The 18,458-nt window shown below is 35.9% G+C and overlaps 1 protein-coding gene and 1 non-coding gene across 2 annotated transcripts in view; both read left to right on the top strand.

Annotated features, from left to right (window-relative positions):
* Positions 1–18,458, top strand: part of Tcea1 (transcription elongation factor A1) — a 36,477-nt gene that overhangs the window by 10,923 nt on the left and 7,096 nt on the right. Inside the window, exons 2-8 of the mRNA XM_090338821.1 lie at positions 984–1,046; positions 6,297–6,402; positions 9,960–10,047; positions 12,816–12,961; positions 14,396–14,452; positions 15,718–15,872; positions 17,340–17,486. Coding sequence (XP_090194947.1) covers positions 984–1,046; positions 6,297–6,402; positions 9,960–10,047; positions 12,816–12,961; positions 14,396–14,452; positions 15,718–15,872; positions 17,340–17,486 — 762 coding nt within the window. The remainder of the gene's footprint in view (positions 1–983; positions 1,047–6,296; positions 6,403–9,959; positions 10,048–12,815; positions 12,962–14,395; positions 14,453–15,717; positions 15,873–17,339; positions 17,487–18,458) is intronic.
* Positions 18,215–18,318, top strand: LOC150058731 (U6 spliceosomal RNA). The gene has a single exon (XR_016536735.1). It is a non-coding gene; the product is annotated as a U6 spliceosomal RNA (small nuclear RNA).

Below are 18,458 nucleotides of genomic sequence, written 5' to 3'. Positions count from 1 at the left end.
TTATAAGAAAACATTGTCAGAATATACAAAAAACAATTACAAGAAAACCTTGTCAGAATTAGTGGTGCTCATGTGGTAAATCACCAGTTGTGAATGAAAATAAGGCCTGGAATTTTTTAAAAAGAAAATTAATTTGGTCGTAATTTTAAGTTTTTTCCTTATTGTTAGTATTTATAATACTGTATGTTCAAATATACTACATTAAGTGTATATTTAAGTAAAATGAGACTAAGTGAATTTATTGACATATGAGATTAAATGAATATCAACTTGAAATGCTTGATGAAAAAGTATAGGTGGCGCTGTTGCTTCTTAAGTGTTTTTCTGTTTCCTTAAGGTACTTTCTACAATTTTTCCATGTGTCTTAGTAATCTTCTGATCATTACATAGAAGGAGCTGAAAATGGATAGGCTTATGAGATTAACACAGACCTTAATTAGGAATTTTCTTTCAGAACTTGTTCTTTAGTACAATGCAAGAACCAGGTAGATAGCAATGTTTTTGTGAGACTGTAAAATACAGCTTGGGAGATAGAAACCAGGTGTGAATTCTGTTCCCTCTCCCCCTCAAAAGATACTCTTTTCTAGTCTCCTTATACTTGAGTGAGTGCTAGATGCCCTGCAACATCTATGGGATATACTTTCTCAGAGTTGACTCCTTCCTTAGGTATTCTCTATGGAAACCTAGGTGTGTTATGCCACCTAAGGAAGGAGTTTTAAATTTCTTTTCAGAATATACATATTAAATCACTACTGAAAATATACTCACAGAGCAGTATATGCCAGTTAATTAACAAGTGCTAGTCATAATTCACTTAATTGGTTTTTATGATCCTTATTGAGTTTCAGTCCTATTTGACTATATCTGTATGTACACATATGCATCTTTGTTTTTACAAGAGTAAATGAGCCATTATGAGTTATTTACTTAACTAATATCTTTGGTGCCATGGGAATTCAATATGACCTTATTTTGTTTTATAGGCTGGAGCATTGGATTTGCTCAAAGAGCTTAAGAATATTCCCATGACTCTGGAATTACTACAGGTATGTATTTCTGTGACTAACAGTTCTTGAATTGGTAATTGTAAAATATCGAAACATCTTTAGTACAACTTTTTTTTTTTTTTGGTTAGTCATGGAGCTTGAACTCTGGGCCTGGGCACTGTCCCTGAGCTCTTCAAGCTCAAGGCTAGCGCTCTACTACTTGAGCCACAGTGCCACTTCTGGTTTTCTAGTGGTTAATTGGTGAGAAGAGTCTAACAGACTTTAGTGCCTGGGCTGGCTTTGAACCCAGATCCTCAGATCTCAGCTGCCTTGAGTAGCTAGGATTACAGGCATGAGCCACCTGCAGTCAGCAGTACAACTTTTTTTTTTAGCTGTTCTATTATAATACAGATCTATAACATCTATTTTTTCTGAAGATGGCATCATATATCAATGATCTCCTAAATTGCCATTATAAAAAATACTTTCTCAAGTAGAATAAAATATGAATCTCCAAGGTTGGCAGAGCAATTTTAATGAGATGGCACTGAACTCGTGGTCCTGATTCTAGATTTCATTTTGATTTCTTGGTCTGTCATCAGTAGCTCTTGCCAGCATGGCTTAGCCTCAGTGTTGGATGGCTATTATTCCTTGCCCTTTTATATAACAGCCAAGTATGTAAGACATTTGAATGTTTAGTAGACATTACATAGATTCATTATTGAATTCTTATTTTTCTTTTCTTTTTTGGTGGTCCAAGACCAGAACTTGAACTCAGTACCTAATGTTTTTGCTCAATGGCTAATGCTCTACCAACTGCCATACCTCCAGCCCCCGAATACTTATTTTAATGTTTTATCAAAACTAAAAACCAAAGCCTTGAAAGCCAAACTACTAAAAAAAAAAAATCAGTAACTTAGATTTGCCATTTTCCCATTGTACATATCTTGTTATAGATATTTCTTATTTTTCTTTATATTTCTTATTTCATTAAGTCAGAATTTAGGAATCTCAGGAGCATGTAATATGGTGGGGAAGTGCAATATGTAGTTTTACTATCATCTAACTGAAATTGAACACTTCTTTCAATTTTAAAGGCACCAAACTATAATTAGTAGCGTTTATGGATATAACTAGAAAAAAGCACAAACCTTTTAGCTTCAGTTAACTTAGAGTTGTTGAAAATGTATTAAAGTCCATTTTTGCTTGTCATATGGCTATAATACCATTGCTAGATCTTATTTCATACTTCAATAAGGGAGCAAGTACATTAGTATATTACATTTTGAAATATCCAGTATTGTTCCCAGGGTTGTTTTGGTTGCTTTGGCTGTTTAAATTTCTGTACTTTAGAGGAAAAGCTTGTCATTTTATGCACAAAAGGCAGATAAGCTCGCTATAGGTTTTGCCTATAGTATTAGTATTTAGTCTTAACATTTAAGTCTTCTAATCCCTCAGTATAAGATGTCTTTTTGGCGCATGGTATCCTTAATATGTGGCTATTAGATCCAAACAGTACAAGAACGAGGACTCAATATTTGCTATGGACATGGTATTGGAAATATAAACACAACTACGTAGACATAAAAATCTTTGACTATAGATATAATATTTTATTACACAGATTAATATGTATCTATGACATATAAACCCTCAGCCTAATTTTAATTATGTTCTAAAATCTAAGTGCCAGTTATTATATATAGAGATTCCCTTCTTGAGTACTTGTTTGTTAACTACGCCATTTGAAATATGATGTAAAAATCAATGTTAATAAATTCTTTAATAAAAAAAGATGTCTTTATTTATTTAGGTCATTTTTGATTTTTCTCCACTATGTTTTTTAGTAGCTATATGTTTGTGTGTGTGCATATTATATATGCTTTATAGTACTTTTAGAGTAAAAATGCTGTTTAGACTTTCACCATAGGCTTGACTGGCAGTAATAGTAGTCCAGTGGGTATAGAGTGCTTGCTGACCAAAGCTGTGGGTTCAGTCCTCTGTACTGAGGGGACATTGATTTTGATTGCTATAATGGCAACCTTTCTGTCACCTTGGCAAAAACTCATGAGTGATCATGAAGGAGATTTTTCTTCTGGAAAACTCTGGTTGTTTTCTGTGATGTAAAAATGTCTATTGAGTTTAGTCCACACTTGTTTGTGTTTCATTATCATTATTTACCAGATTCCCTTAGTTTGACTCAGGTATGGCTCTCTCATTGGCGAGGTATATTGTGTATTGTCTTTCTAATTTAACATCTGATGTTCCACAGAAACCTTGTGCCAAGGCACATCATTTCTTGTTTAGTACGTCATAGTGTATAGCTAATTTTAAAAACTTCCATTGGTCATTGGTTATATAGTTGACTGGTAGTTTACCACATAGTCCCCAATGATCACTCACTGAAATTTTTTTTAATAGTCCACCTCCACCTATTGTAAATCTTACATTCTTTTTAGAAACAGTCCCTAGGGTCTATAGACTTTTTTTTTTGTCAGTAGTTGGGCTTGAACTCAGGGCCTAAGCACTGTCCCTGAGCTTTTTTTTTTTTTTTTTTGCTTGCATGCCCTGGGGCTTGAACCAGGGCCTGAGCACTATCCTTGGGCTTTCTCAAGGCTAGGGTCCTACCACTTGAGGCACAGCACCACTTCTGGCTTTTTGTATGTATGTGGTACTGAAGAATTAAACCCTGGTCTTTGTGCATGCTAGGCAAGCCTTCTTACTAACTAGGCCAAACTCGGGCTCCTGAGCTCTTTTTGCTCAATGCTAGCACTGTACCACTTTGAGCCACAGCTCCACTTCTGGGGGTTTTTTTGGTGGTTAATTGGAGATAAGAGTCTCATGGACTTTCCTGCCAGGGCTGAGTTTGAACTATGACCCTCTCAGCTTCCTAAGTAGTTAGGATTACAGGTGTAAGCCACCAGTGCCCAGCTAGTTTAGAGAATTTTTAAAGATATTTACAGACCTGGTAACCCAACAAAATGACTTTCTAGCCAGCCCCTCTCATTTAACTCCATTTGACTCAGAATATTCCCTAAAGGCAAAAAAAGTGTCTATCCTAATTGGCCTTTTTTAGTCTACCTCAACAGTCACATTTCTTTTTATTTTGATTGGGCAATCTCTTCCTTAGTTAAGTTATTATAGATGACTATATGCTCCGAATTGATTTTTTTAGGTGCAAAGCAAGGTAGCCATTGACTTTAGTAATTAAAGTATTGTAACTAAAAAGCCATCATCTAAAATATATATATTAATCTTATACCTTTGTTTTCCTGAAGGCTTCTCTTAAAATGCCGATTTCTTTGTTAATTTGTGTCAATCCTTAGCTCAGAACTACTTTAGAAACTGAAGTTATTTTCTCTACTCATTAGGAAAAAAAGGGTTTCTTTTAGAAAACCTGCTGGTAAGCCCAAACTGTTTGGAGTCTTTGAAATCATGTTGTCCCCTTCATCATTCTGCTATTGAAATCTTACCTGCTTTTCTCACCTTTCCAAGTTGTATCATAGAATCCTCCAGCCAGCCATATACTCAGTTCTTAAACAAAATGTCTTGAATCTGTATGAATAATTTAGATGGTAACCTTTAAGTACCAATTTATTTTTTTTACCTCAAAGCTTACAGCAGGAGTTCCCTTTTTTTCTTTTAACCGCTAAGGATTTCTTGGGTTGTTTTTTCTTCCTTGGGCTGTATGTTTTGAAAGATTGTCTACTAATAACCTGAACTTGCTAAATAATTAATCATTCTTTACCTCTCATCCATAGTTGAGCTTTTGTGTTCTTTCAGCACAGTTTGAAAACCACTGATGAGTTGGAAAGAGCGTGGAGTTTTGAGGAGACAAATCTATGTTAAAATCCTGAGCTTTGCCAATTAGTAATAGTGTAAAGCTGGACAGGTTATTATTGGTATTTCTAGTCTTTCATCTTTAAAAATAGGAATAATGGTCTCAACTTTGAAGGATTGTTAGAAAGTCTCATATGTGATGTGATGTCTTGGCCACTGCTTATCACTACTATATGTCAAATTTGGTACCATTTGGTACCTGTATCTTGAGAAGTCTGTTTTAGTATCTGTGACTATATGCTAGTTATATGCTCACACTCCCTAATCACCCTGAAAGTTGATGTAAACCTCTACAGATGGTAGATTTTGTTTGGATTCCTTCATTATAAGTTGAGCTGGTGTTCTGTGACATCATTCATGTAGAAAAATTCAATGAAACAGAGATTCATAATTAGTTGTATATAAGTACATTTTGTATTTTTTTTTTTTTGCCAGTCCTGGGGCTTGAACTCAGGGCCTGAGCGCTGTCCATGGGCTTTCTCGAGGATAGAGCTCTACCACTTGAGCCATCGCACTATTTCCAGCTTTTTTTTCTATGTATGTGGTACTGAGGAATCAAACCCAGGTCATCGTGCATGCTAGGCAAGCACTTTACCACTAGGCCAAACTCCCAGCCCCACATTTTGTTTTATCCTTCTCTCTGGAAATACTGATTTTATTTCGCTTAACCAGACTTACTGTGGTAATACATTATATGTTTCCAGACATTGGTGATACAACTATAAGTGTGTGTGTGTGTGTACGCGCGCGCATGTGTGTGCGTGTGTATGTGTACACCATTGGTGTTTGATCCGAAAGTGTGTACATTTAGTCTACTAGGGTAATTCATATAACTGAAGTTTTTTGATTGGTTGGTTTTTGGTTGGCTGTGGGCTTGAACTCTGGGCCTGGGTGCTGTCCCTGAGCTCTTCAGCACAAGGTTACTGCCCTACCCCTTGAGCCACAGGGCCACTTCTGGTTTTCTAGTGGTTAATTAGAGGTAAAAGTCTCACAGACTTTAGTGTCCAAGCTGGCTTTGAACTGCGATCCTCAGATCTCAGCCTCCTGAGTAGCTAGGATTACAGGCCTGAGCCACTGCTATCTTGAAGTGTTTTTTGTTTGTTTGTTTGTTTTTTTTTTTAATAACACTACCCTGGGGCTTGAATTCAAGGCCTAAACCTTTGTTTTGCTCCAGCCTAGTGCTTTATCTGAGTGAGCCACAGCTCCACTTCTGGCTTTTGGGTGGTTAGTGGAGATAAGAGTCTCATAGATTTCCCTGCCTGGTCTGGCTTCAAATGTGATACTCAGATCTCAGTCTCTTGAATAGGTAGGGTTGTAGGCATGAGCCAGTTCTTGGCTCAAATAGTTGAAGTTTTTTAAAAAAAAAATTGAAAGTACAAATGGGAATCAGAAAACAAAGAATGTGTGGATGATGTACTAATTTGTTTGAAATAAAATTGCTGTACAATTTTTTTTTTTTTTGCCTTACAGTCCACTAGAATTGGAATGTCAGTTAATGCTATTCGCAAGCAGAGTACAGATGAAGAAGTCACATCTTTAGCAAAGTCACTCATCAAGTCCTGGAAAAAATTATTAGGTATAGTTGGTCTTTATGTTATTCTGGCTTATTAAAATGGTTGTTACTTTTTTTTTTAATGAATCAGTCTAGATGTATTAAAAGCAGTGTGTGGGGGTGGGGTGTTTAACTTCCTTGAAAGTTGTATCAAAAAAGAAAGAAAAAAGATTGGTATTAATTCAGTCAGTCAGTCAGTGATGAACCTTGAACTCGAGGCTTGGGTGCTGTTCCTGAGCTTTTTCAGCTCAAGGCTTGTGTTCTATTATGTTGCGCCACAGCGCCACTTCTGGTTTTCTAGCGTTTAATTGGAGATAAGAGTCTCAGGGACTTTTTGTGTCCAGGCTGGTTTTGAACCTTGATCCTCAGTCTCCTGAGTAACTAGGATTACAGGGTGAGCTACCAGTGCGCCACTAATTTAAATTTTTGTGAGGAAAAAACAAAGAATGAACATTACAGCTGTGATCGTTTCATCTTAAAAAAGATTTCCTTTAGAAAACTTAACTTTGTGTGTGCTGGTACAGGGGCTTGAACTCATACTCAAGGCCTGTGCTCCTGCATTCCCTTTTTGCTCACTGTATTCTGTCACTTGAGCTAAGCTTCCATTCTCAGCTTTTTTTGCTGGTTAACTGGAGGTATGGAGCAGTCTTCGAATCTTCATCCTTAGATCTCATCCTCCTGAATAGCTAAGATTATAGACTTGAACAATTGGTATCCAGCCTAGAAAAAAAAAATGTATATTTTGCAATGGGATGGAGGTGTGATTCAAGTGGTAAGGGTGCTTGTCTAGCAAAGAAGAGACCCTGGGTTCAAACCCAAGTAGTGCCAAAAAAAAAGTTCAAGAAAAGATTTGCATATTAATTAAAATTAGGAAAATTTAAGTAGGAAAAACAAAAATCTTCGAATACAATCATTAGTTAATTCCTTGTTATACCTGTCTTATTCCTTCCTCCATTCCATAGATTTTACTCCAACTAATTTTTCTATAATATATATATATACTTATGGCCTTTTATGAAAATATTTTATATTTTTCCATCATAACTTTAGAGTAATCCACCCATAACTGTCATGGTTTAGCTGACCACTTGTCTATTGCTAGGTTTGTTATTGCTAAGTTATGGCTCTTATAGCTTTCCCTTATATCTTTAGCTTGATTTCTAGAAGATTACTACTACTCCTACTAGGTAGCATGTTTTGAATATTTAGGATGTGATAATTATTGACCTGTATTAGTGTGTGGTTTTTGTTTTTTTTTGCCAGTCCTGGCCTTGAGCTCAGGGCCTGAGCACTGTCCTTTGACTTTCTCAAGGCTAGAGCTCTACCACTTGAGCCTCAGCACCACTTCCGGCTTTTTTTAATGTATGTGGTACCGAGGAATCGAACCCGGGTCTTCATGCATGCTAGGCAAGCACTTTAACCACTAGGCCAAACTCCCAGCCCCTGTATTAGTGTTTTAAATTCTTACTACAATCTATAAGGGTAGATGATGTTAAAAATCCCTAAAATGGCCGGGTGCGGTGGCTCACGCCTGTATTCCTAGCTACTCAGGAGTCTTGAGAACTGGGGATCAAGGTTCAAAGCTAGCCCAGGCACAAAAGGACCTGAGACTCTTATCTCCAATTAACCTCTAGAAAATGGGAAGTGGGGCTTGGCTCAAGGGTAGGGCTGTAGCCTTGAGCTGAAAAGCTCAGGGACTGTGCCCAGGCCGAGTTCGAGCCCCATGACCCACCCCACCCCGCCCCCCAAAAAACCCCAAAAACCCTAAAATGAGGAAACCAGAGTACTGGAGCACTTCCTTCCCTGCCATCTGTGCTATATTGTCTACAGCACTGTATTTATTATATAGTAGAATTTTTTTTCTGATGATGGTGATCAAAGGTTATGCTAATGTTAGGCAAGCCAGCACAGTACCACTGAATCACACCCTTATCCTGGTAGAAATGGTTTTAGGGCTTTTTCTGTTTTTAGCTACTCTGTCTTCAAAAAGGATAGCATTGTCTCCAGAGAATTTTGGTGTGAGTGATGAGTTTTACTGTACTGTTTGGTAGCATTGGATTCTTGCTAGATCATACTTCTTTCCTTTATTATGTTTAAGTACTTTCTACCCTGTTACTTTTGGGCTGTTTCTTAGTCCTTGCCATAATTATTTTGTTTTTTCTGCTCACAGTATTATGGCTTAAAGAAGCCATCGTTTTTGAGCCTTTCAAGGTAACGATATAACAGGGAGTAATAAAATTAGTATGTAAAATTTGTGTGCTCAAAGGAAGCCTGAATTGAAATTTTGAATTGATGAAACTAAATTAGATAAGTGGTACAATTGTGATAGGAACCTTTCTCCAGCCATGTTTCTTATTCAGACGACATATTAAAATGTCTGAAGAACTTTAGAAAAATCATGTGCCTGCCAAAAATTTGGACAGAATGAGTCTGGATTGAAGCTTGTTCAGGTATTTAAGTTTCTTATTAATATAGTTCTTCAAATCTAATTAAACATTCATTCCTCTGTATTCTTTCTGTCCAGGCAAATATGAAAACTCAAATTTTTTTATTTTTGATTTTTTTGTGGGTCATGGGGCTTGAACTAGACCTGGACTTTGTCCCTGAGCTCTACAGCTCAAAGCTACCACCCTACCCTTGAGCCAAGTCCCATTTCCCGTTTTCTAGAGGTTAGTTAGAGATAAGAGTCTCAGGTCTTTTTGTGCCCCAGCTGGCTTTGAACCTTTATCTTTAGATCTCAGCCTCCTGAGTAGCTAGAATTATAGGTGTGAGCCACTGCGTCTGGCTTCAATTTCTTTTTTTGTAGCTCTACATTACATAGGGAGCAAAATGTAGATAAGTGGGATCATTGCTACTGGTTATCCAAACATTTTTAAACCTACCCTCAAGATAAGTTTAGACATACTTGCTCCCTGTTAGTGCTAAAATACTATCTGTTCTTAATTGCTTATCTTTTACAGTCTGTGTATAGGATATTTGCTCTGTTGCTTTAAGATTTAAAAAGGTATTACTAAATAGCTGGTGTGTGTACGTACGTGTACGTGTACTAGAACTGGACTGCTGTTCTTGCTTTTTTTGCCCACAGCAGCATTTTGTGATTTGAGTCACACCTCCATTTCTGTGAAAATGTTTTGTTCACTATCCAGAAGATAATTTATATTTTGAGTACTGCTATAAAAGGTTTTTTTGATTGGATATGGGGCTTAAGCTCTGGGCCTGGGAGTTGCATTCTTCAGTTCTAGGTTAGCACTCTACCACTTGAGCCACAGTGCTACCTCTGGTTTTCTGGAGGTTAATTGGAGGTAAGAGTCTCATGGACTTTCCTGCCTGGGCTGGCTCAGACCTCAGCCTCCTGAGTACCTAGGATTACAGGCGTGAGTCACTGGTGCCAGCATACTGTACATTTTTTACTTCATGAGAATTGTTAAAAGCCACCTATTGTTTATAGTGTCATTTAAAAATGTTAGTACTCATTTTTTTCCATATTCTTTCCTTTTGTTTTATATAATCTGTTAACATGCAGTATTTCAGTTATTTTTATTTTTAACTAGTGAAAACTAGGAATTTCATACATTTTTCAGATGGACCATCGACCGATAAAGACTCTGAGGAAAAGAAAAAAGAACCTGCTATTCCATCCCAGAATAGCCCTGAAGCAAGAGAAGAAAGGTACTTCTTGGAAATTAAGTTATGTTGATGTTCCATAGTGTTACCTGCTTTGTTACTGATTCATGATCCTCTCTCTGTTTTCCAATCAAATAGACCTAGAAAATTTATATAGCCACTGTGCAGTATAAAAAACGTTGCCATAACAAGTGATATTTGTAATAGATTAAATGTAGATAGTTGTTCTAGTTTCCGGGAAGCCTATAGTTTACCTGTTGACATTGACTTATAGCAAAGTGAAGTCCCTATAAAAGCCAAGTATAACAACTTGTTAAAAATGGAAATGTCGGGCTGGGAGTTTGGCCTAGTGGTTAAAGTGCTTGCCTAGCATGCACGAAGACCCAGGTTCGAGTCCTCGGTACCACATATATAGAAAAAGCCGGAAGTGGTGCTGAGGCTCAAGTGGTAGAGTTCTAGCCTTGAGAAAGTCCAAGGACAGTGCTCACGCTCTGAGCTCAAGCCCAGGACTGGCAAAAAAAAAAAAAAAAAAAATGGAAATGCCTAGGACCGGTAGTATAGCCTAATGGTAGAGTGCTTGCCTAGCATGCGTGAAGCACTGGGTTCTATTTCTTTTTTTTTTTTTTTTTTGACAGACCTGGGCTTGAGCTCAGGGCCTGGGCACTGTCCTTGGACTTTCTTAAGGATAGAGCTCTGCCATTTGAGCCTCAGCACCATTTCTGGCTTTTTTCTATGTATGTGGTACCGAGGAATTGAACCTGGGTCTTTGTGCATGCTAGGCAAGCACTCTACCACTAGGCCAAACTCCCAGCCTCTGGGTTCTATTTCTTTGATACCACATACACAGAAAAAGCCAGAAGTGGCACTGTGGCTCAAGTGGCAGAATTCTAGCTTTGAGTAAAATGTGTCTAAAGACAGTGCCTGGGCCTTGAGTTCAAACCCCAGGACTTGGAAAATAAATAAATAAATAAATAGAAAATATGCTTAAGTCTCATTCTGAACTACTGAATCAGGAATTCTTATGATGACCCAGAGTTCTATTTTTAACAAGGTCTTCACGCACTTTGAGGTACCCGTACTAGACTTAGGTTTCAATCCTTCTCCCTCTGCTTCCTTAGTAGCTAGAAATAAAGACATGCATTACCATGCCTGTGTATTTTGAGCTTTTGACTATTGTGTAACCCACATATTGCCTTGGAGATATTTAGGACATTAGGCCATTAGGCCTACTGTCTGTTTTAATCTGTTCATTTTATATTCCTCTTTTAAAAAAAATTATGCTACATATACTATTTCTTGAAAAATACGAATATTAGTACTAACTCTATTTGATAAAGGTAGGGTAAAATAGCAGTGGTTAATCAAATTAATGTAATATTTTCTTAAAACTTTATTTTGAGATTATTTTTCACTTTTTTTTAAAGCTATGTATATTAATACTAACTGCACTTGATAAAAATAGGTTAAATACAGTGGCTAATCAAATGTAATTTTTTCTTAAAACTTTTTATTTTGAGATTATTTTCTGATATTTAATAAAATGGTTAGTATCTACCCACACAAGGAAAAATACATATTGGAGAAACTAATATGAAGTATAATATAAGGGAAGTTAGTTAGATCTATGTGGTTAGTGAGGAGGATTTTCCATTTGGGATGTAAGAGTTTGAGGAAGTTACGTGCTTCAATGGTTAGAAAGAGGCAGCAGAATGTACAGGTTAAAGCCAGTCAAAGTGATGCTGATGAGGAAAGGCTATTAGAGTACTCAGGCAATAGTCATGCTAAACATTTGGAATATAGAAAGAGAAGCAAAAGTATTTAAAATATTTAAGAAAATGTTTATTCACCACTGACAGATGTTGTGGTACATACTGAAAATAGGAAGAGAATTAAATTCTGGCGTTGGTTTTAACAAACTCAGGTCTACTAGGGAACAATATTTGAGAAGCCATATGTATATAGACAGTAATTGTGATTTGAATGCAAAGGATCATAAGAGAAGTCTTCGGGGAGTATTGGCTACAGTTACTAGGAACAAATGATGGTTTTGTCCATTCTAGTTTGTCCTAGAGCTTTAAAAGTCATTGTTTTAGAGAAAGGTCAGAGAGGTTGTATCCTTGAAGCAAATGTTACATCTGTCCAGGGAGAACAATTTAATCAGTGTTTGAAAATATTTAACCCAGGTATCTTCAGTGTGTTGCAATATAATTGGAACTAATCAGAAATAACCTGGAAATAGCCTGTTTTGTTGAAAGTGAAATATGAGAAGTTAATCAGAAGCAATAACAATAATTGGGTTGTCTAGGAAGTTTTTCTTGAAAAAAATTAGGAGACCATTTTATAGTCTTTAAGACTTCACAGTATGCATTTGTAAAGAGAATATTGACTCATTGGAACACTAATTGTGTAACTAGAATAGGATTTTTCAAACCTTTTTTTTTCCTCCCTCTAGTTTGGTGCAAGCTGCCATACAGACCATTGCAATTTAAGCTTTTCCTCTCTCCTCCCATACTCTATAATCTTATTACCACTTTGCTCACATCTGTAGTGTGTATTAACTCAATGTAGTAAACACTACTGTTTTAAAGGACAAAGCAAAATATTTCGTGATTTGTCTCTTTAATTTCTTTTAATCTAATCTATATGTAGGCAACATTTTTCATCATTGTGTAAGAATCACTGAAATACTATGTCATTTATGTAAGCTAAAAGTTTTTGTTTTTTAGAAAGTGATGGTAATGCTATTTTAAGAGTTTTCCCTGATTTCTTTGTGTGTGTGTGTGTGTGTGTGTGTGTGTGTGTGTGTATTTTAGTAGTTCAAGTGGCAACGTAAGCAGCAGAAAGGATGAGACAAATGCTCGAGACACTTATGTTTCGTCTTTTCCTCGGGCACCGAGCACTTCTGACTCTGTACGATTAAAGTGTAGGGAGATGCTTGCTGCAGCTCTTCGAACAGGAGGTAAGTTTAGTGTATGATGTTTTGCTTCTTAACCTTTTAGTATACTGCTACTGTGGGCTCTGTCTCTGTAAATGTTTTACAAGTTAGTCTTGTCTATCCTGCTTAGCTCAGAAAAAAGCTTTTTGCTATTTACTACTATAAGTGATTCCTTATAGTAGTTTTTTTTTTTTTTTTGCTACTTATTACTATTCAATTCCAAGAAACACATTTCTACTATACAGATCTTTTATGGCAATTTAAATCCCCCCCCCCACATTTTTCATTTCCCTGATTATACTGCCCTTAGATTATGAATTATGCCCTGAGATATTGAATTGTTAAATATTAGTAGAATTTATAAATTTAATATTCATAATTGTGGTTACTTTTTCATTTTTTAAATTTACTTATTTTTTGCCAGCCCTGGCGCTTAAACTCAGGGCTTGTCCTTGGACACATTTTGCTCAAGGCTAGCTAGCATTCTGCCACTTGACCCACAGCAACATTCTGACTTTTTCTGTGTATGTGGTACTGAGGAATTGAACCCAAGGCTTCGTGCATACTAGGCGAGCACTCTACCACTAGGCTACACACCTGGCCCCTAGTTTTTTAAATTAGAAAAGCAATCTTAAAATTTATATAGGAATTTATGTAATCTCTAGATATAGCATGTGGAATTTGTCTTTGAAGTCACATATGCAATGGAAATATGTTCCTAAGTATAGAAAATATCTGTTACTGTTTAAAAGTTTCATATATAGGAATCATTGTCATCTTACAAATTCATCCTTTTTCCTTTTTTGTTATATTGAACCATAGCTAGTTTGACCAACTTTGATTTGCTTTCTCTCCCTCTCTCTCTCCCTCTCTCTCTCTCTCTCTCTCTCTCTGTCTCTCTCTCTATATATATATTTATATATATATATACACGCACACACATATATGTGTGTATGTATATGTATGTATGTATGTTTACATGTATATTCCCCTTTCCTTCCGAGTTTCTATTTATTTCTTTCTATCCTTTTGAATATTTGTATAGGAGTCTTCTGAGTATGTCCATATATGTGATTGGCAGATGAAACAACTGGTTTATTTGCATTGAAGCCCGAGTCACAGGAGACAAGATAGTTCTTTCTGTAATTGTTTCTACTCTCTATTGGAGCAACCAGAATTTATGGAATTGTGAAATGAGGAATTGCTTGCTAGATGAATTACTTCCTCACTCCTGAGGGAAAAGGAATAATCAATGCAGGAGCACTCTGGATATTAGGTGAATCCCAAAGGAAGAGTCTAATGGGTGGTACAAGGCCAGATTTGAACAAGACTAAACTAAAATGACTTTATCTGAGGGAAATGGGTTGAAGAAATAGGAATCATGTACTTATTCTGCACTGGAATTTTCGTTTAGCATGTAAGTTATAATAACTTGACAATTCTTTGTACCTGTTTCAGATGACTATGTTGCTATTGGAGCTGATGAGGAAGAACTAGGATCTCAGATCGAGGAAGATATCCTTTGCATGTACATTTATCCTTGTCTTATATAACTGTTATGTTAATTATAATTTTTTCCTAATGTTTTGTAGTTCAAAGGTTTATTAAGTTCTTGATTGTATTATTTTGATTAGAAGGAATGATATCTTAAATTATAAGGTAAGGATACTTATTCTTATATTCTGCCAGGAAATTTATTCCATTTACTTGTCCTGCTTTTCAAAAGTAAGTCTCAAGCCAGGTACTGGTGGCTACTCAGGAGGCTTGAAATCTGAGGATCACAGTTTGAAGACAGGCCAAACAAGAAAATCAGTGAGACTCATTTCTAGTTAACTACCAAAAAGCCAAAAGAAGAGCTGTGGCTCAAGTGGTACAACACTAGACTTGAACTAAAAAAATAAATAAATGAAAAGCTCCAGGACAACACCCAGGCCCAGAGTTCAAGCTCCAGGACTAATACCCCCTCTCCTTTTTCCCCTCCATCTCCCCTCCCCCAACAAAAAAAGTAAACTACATCATATTGAAGGCATTTTTGTTTTTCTGCCTTGGAAAGTTGGAAAAGTACCATCTGAATTTAATTTGTAAAAAATGTTATAGAAAACATACAGAGGTATGTAAAGATTTCTTAGTTGGAGACCTCAGCAAAACATACATAATCCCCATCATGAAAGGAAATGTGTTTATTCTGGATACCATATAGAAAGGAGAGCAGAGAATATCAATATCACTTGTTAACGAGAGAGTACCTCTAGGGCTCAGTTTCTGCTGTGGCCTGGCTTTCTATGCAGAACTTGATAAAGCAGCTTCATGTTCAGTTAGATGAAGAGATTAACCTGCTGAGCCACCTTGAATGGTATCTGGTCTGAAAAACTAAGAATTGTGGCCATAGTCATTAAGACTTAGTGTCTGTAATGAGATTTATATTTGGTCAAGTTAAAGTTTGCCCAAGTTCAAGCTCCTTTCCAAAAATTTGCTCACTTAGATTGAATATATCTGAGTTATTTTTTGAAATCTTACTGATTTGCATGCTTGTTGACATTAAACATTTAAAATGTAAAATTGCTCATCTAAAATGTAAACGTACTAACAGTATTACTTATCTCAAGAAACTAGGTAGAACCAGAGCCTTATTTTTATTGACATTTTGAAAGCAGTTTTAATAAATTGCTTAGAAATTCAGGAATTCTTATTTTGGCAGAATAGAAAATGGTATTCTTACCTTTGTAGTTTAATTTTTTCCTTTTTATATAATTTATATTTTTTCCTCAACGGCCAAATACCTATATATCAAGAAATAAGGAATACAGACATGAAATACAAGAATAGAGTACGAAGTAGGATATCAAATCTGAAAGATGCAAAGAATCCAAACTTAAGAAAAAATGTATTATGTGGCAATATTTCTCCTGATTTATTTGCTAGAATGACAGCAGAGGTAAGCATATCTATACGTAAAGTTTTTTTTTATGTGATTCCCTGATAACAAGTGGGAAGCTATTTAAATGTTAAAGTATTATGTTACTATTACATTATTGTATTAAAGCATTACATTAATATTGATTATATTTAACAAATTAATGTTAGCCATTATGATATACAAATACTTATAGTTATTGAATCTATTGACATTAATACTTTGCCCCTTTTTTATGTTAGGTGAACAGTCATTTAAAACTAGAAGTGTCTCTATAAATTCATGTAAAATAATGAAATCTCTAGTTGTAAATATAGGTCAAGTATACTCCAATTATATTTTAGAATGAAATCTCGTAATTGCAAGTATTGGTCAAGTATATTCAAATGGTTATAACTTATTTTCAAATTTAGGGAAATTTTAGAAAAATGATAAATGCTTGCTATATAGATATAGTATGGCACCAATATTTATTAAGTATCTTAAGACTGGATTTATCTTTTTACACAGCTAATAAAAATTTCTATGTGCACAATTATTTTTAAAAATCTTATTAAATAATTTAAGCCTTCACAAAGAAGAGAATATAGTGTAATGGGATTGTATTCATCACTTGAATTTTAATTATTAAAAATTTATCACCATCCATTGCTCATGTTTTTTTCCCCCTTTTCTATTGAATTTGTTTTCAGGAAAATTCAGGCATTGTATCCTCTCACCTCTGTATACTTAGGAAGAATCCTTAAGAATATGCTTTTCTGATAAATTACCTGTCCTCCTCATGTCCACCAAAGCTTAACAAAATGTGTTCAGTGTAATATAATGTTGGCTCACTTTACTTTTTATCAGGATCAAAAGTCTACCCATTACCTTTTCGTTTGGTATATTAAGTTTTATTTTTCTTTAAATTTCAAGCAATGTCTATTTCTTTTTATCCTTTATGATATTTTCCTATTTGAAGAAGAAGCTAGTTCTGTATCCCACCTTGTGATTTTATCTGCTGCTTTTTTTTTGGGGGGGGGGGTGGTCAGTCATGGGTCTTGAACTCTGGGCCTAAGCGCTGTCCTTGAGCTCTTCAGCTCAAGGCTAGCACTCTACCACTTGAGCCACAGCACCACTTCTCGCTTTTTTTCTATATATGTGGTACTAAGGAATCAAACCCAGGTGTTTGTGAATGCTAGGCAAGCATCCTACCACTAGGTTAAACTCCCAGAGCCCCCACCCCCTTTATTTTAACATAGCTTTTGAAAACAACTTGAATCCAGTTTTCATACATAAACTCATGAGTATTTAAGAAAGTATTTTTAAAGGATGTTAAAGTCTTAAGAAGTCATCTGAGGAAAAAATACCAATTATACATTTTTTAAAAATTGACAAGCTAATTTTACTTTTGTTAATGGAACGGTAATTGAATATAAAAGCCTTCAGGCTATAAAAATATATAAGACATATGTGTATAACTGCATGATATTGCTATCTCATTCATAGGAAATGGCTAGTGATGAGCTAAAAGAGATGCGGAAAAACTTGACCAAAGAAGCCATCAGAGAGCATCAGATGGCCAAGACAGGTGGAACTCAGACTGATTTATTCACATGTGGCAAATGTAAAAAGAAGAATTGTACTTACACACAGGTTTGTGATCCTAGATTATTATTAAAAATGCTTGCACTTCAGTCTTTAATCCCCATTTCTGAACAGGGAGCAGGAAATGTCTCTACTCTATTTCTCCTTACTTTAACCTTACCAGACTAAAATAAATCCTTGCTAAATCTTTACAACTTCTGCTTTTTACAAGTAGCAAAGATGCTTACTACTACTTCTGTATTTTCACAAGAAGATGTGGTCTGTTGGTGAAAGAATACTTTCTCATATTGATTTTAATTAATTGACAATAAGTTGGTATATTTATATCTTCATGAAAATAGTTGCTGTAAAAATTGTACCAGTGAAGCCAGGCGTGGGGCTCGTGCCTATAGTCCTAGCTACTCCGGAGGCTGAGATCTGAGGATCAGGGTTCAAAGCTATCCCGGGCACAAAAGAACCTGGGACTCTTATCTCCAACTAACCTCTAGAAAATGGGAATTGGGGCTTGGCTCAAGGGTAGGGCGGTAGCCTTGAGCTGAAGAGCTCAGGAACAATGCCCAGGCTGAGATCAAACCCCATGACCCACCAAAAAAAAATTGTACCAGTTAAAATTGACCAAATGCAGGATTTAATAAAGTAGCAATATTTATTTAATTTTTATTTTTATTATCGTAAAGGTGATATATAAAGGAGTTACATAGGTAATGAGTGCATTTGTTTTTGAATAGTGTCACCCCTTGGCTATATTTCTTACAGTTCATAAAAAAATTGCTGATGTGCTCACTTCGGCAGCATACATACTAAAATTGAAACGATACAGAGGTTAGCATGGCCCTTGCACAAGGATGACACACATATTCATAAAGCGTTCCATGTTTTGTTGTTATTGTTTATTTGAAATAGGGAACGGACCGGGAGTTTGGCATAGTGGTAGAGTGCTTGCCTAGCGTGCACAAAGGCCCGGGTTCAATTCCTTGGTACCACATACGTAGAAAAAAAGCCAGAAGTGGTACTGAGACT

The sequence above is a fragment of the Megascapheus bottae genome, chromosome 9, assembly GCF_031878675.1.
Source record: "Megascapheus bottae isolate mThoBot1 chromosome 9, mThoBot2.hap1, whole genome shotgun sequence".
In the NCBI taxonomy this organism is placed as follows: domain Eukaryota; kingdom Metazoa; phylum Chordata; class Mammalia; order Rodentia; family Geomyidae; genus Megascapheus; species Megascapheus bottae.
This window is presented reverse-complemented; position numbering and strand designations above follow the sequence as displayed.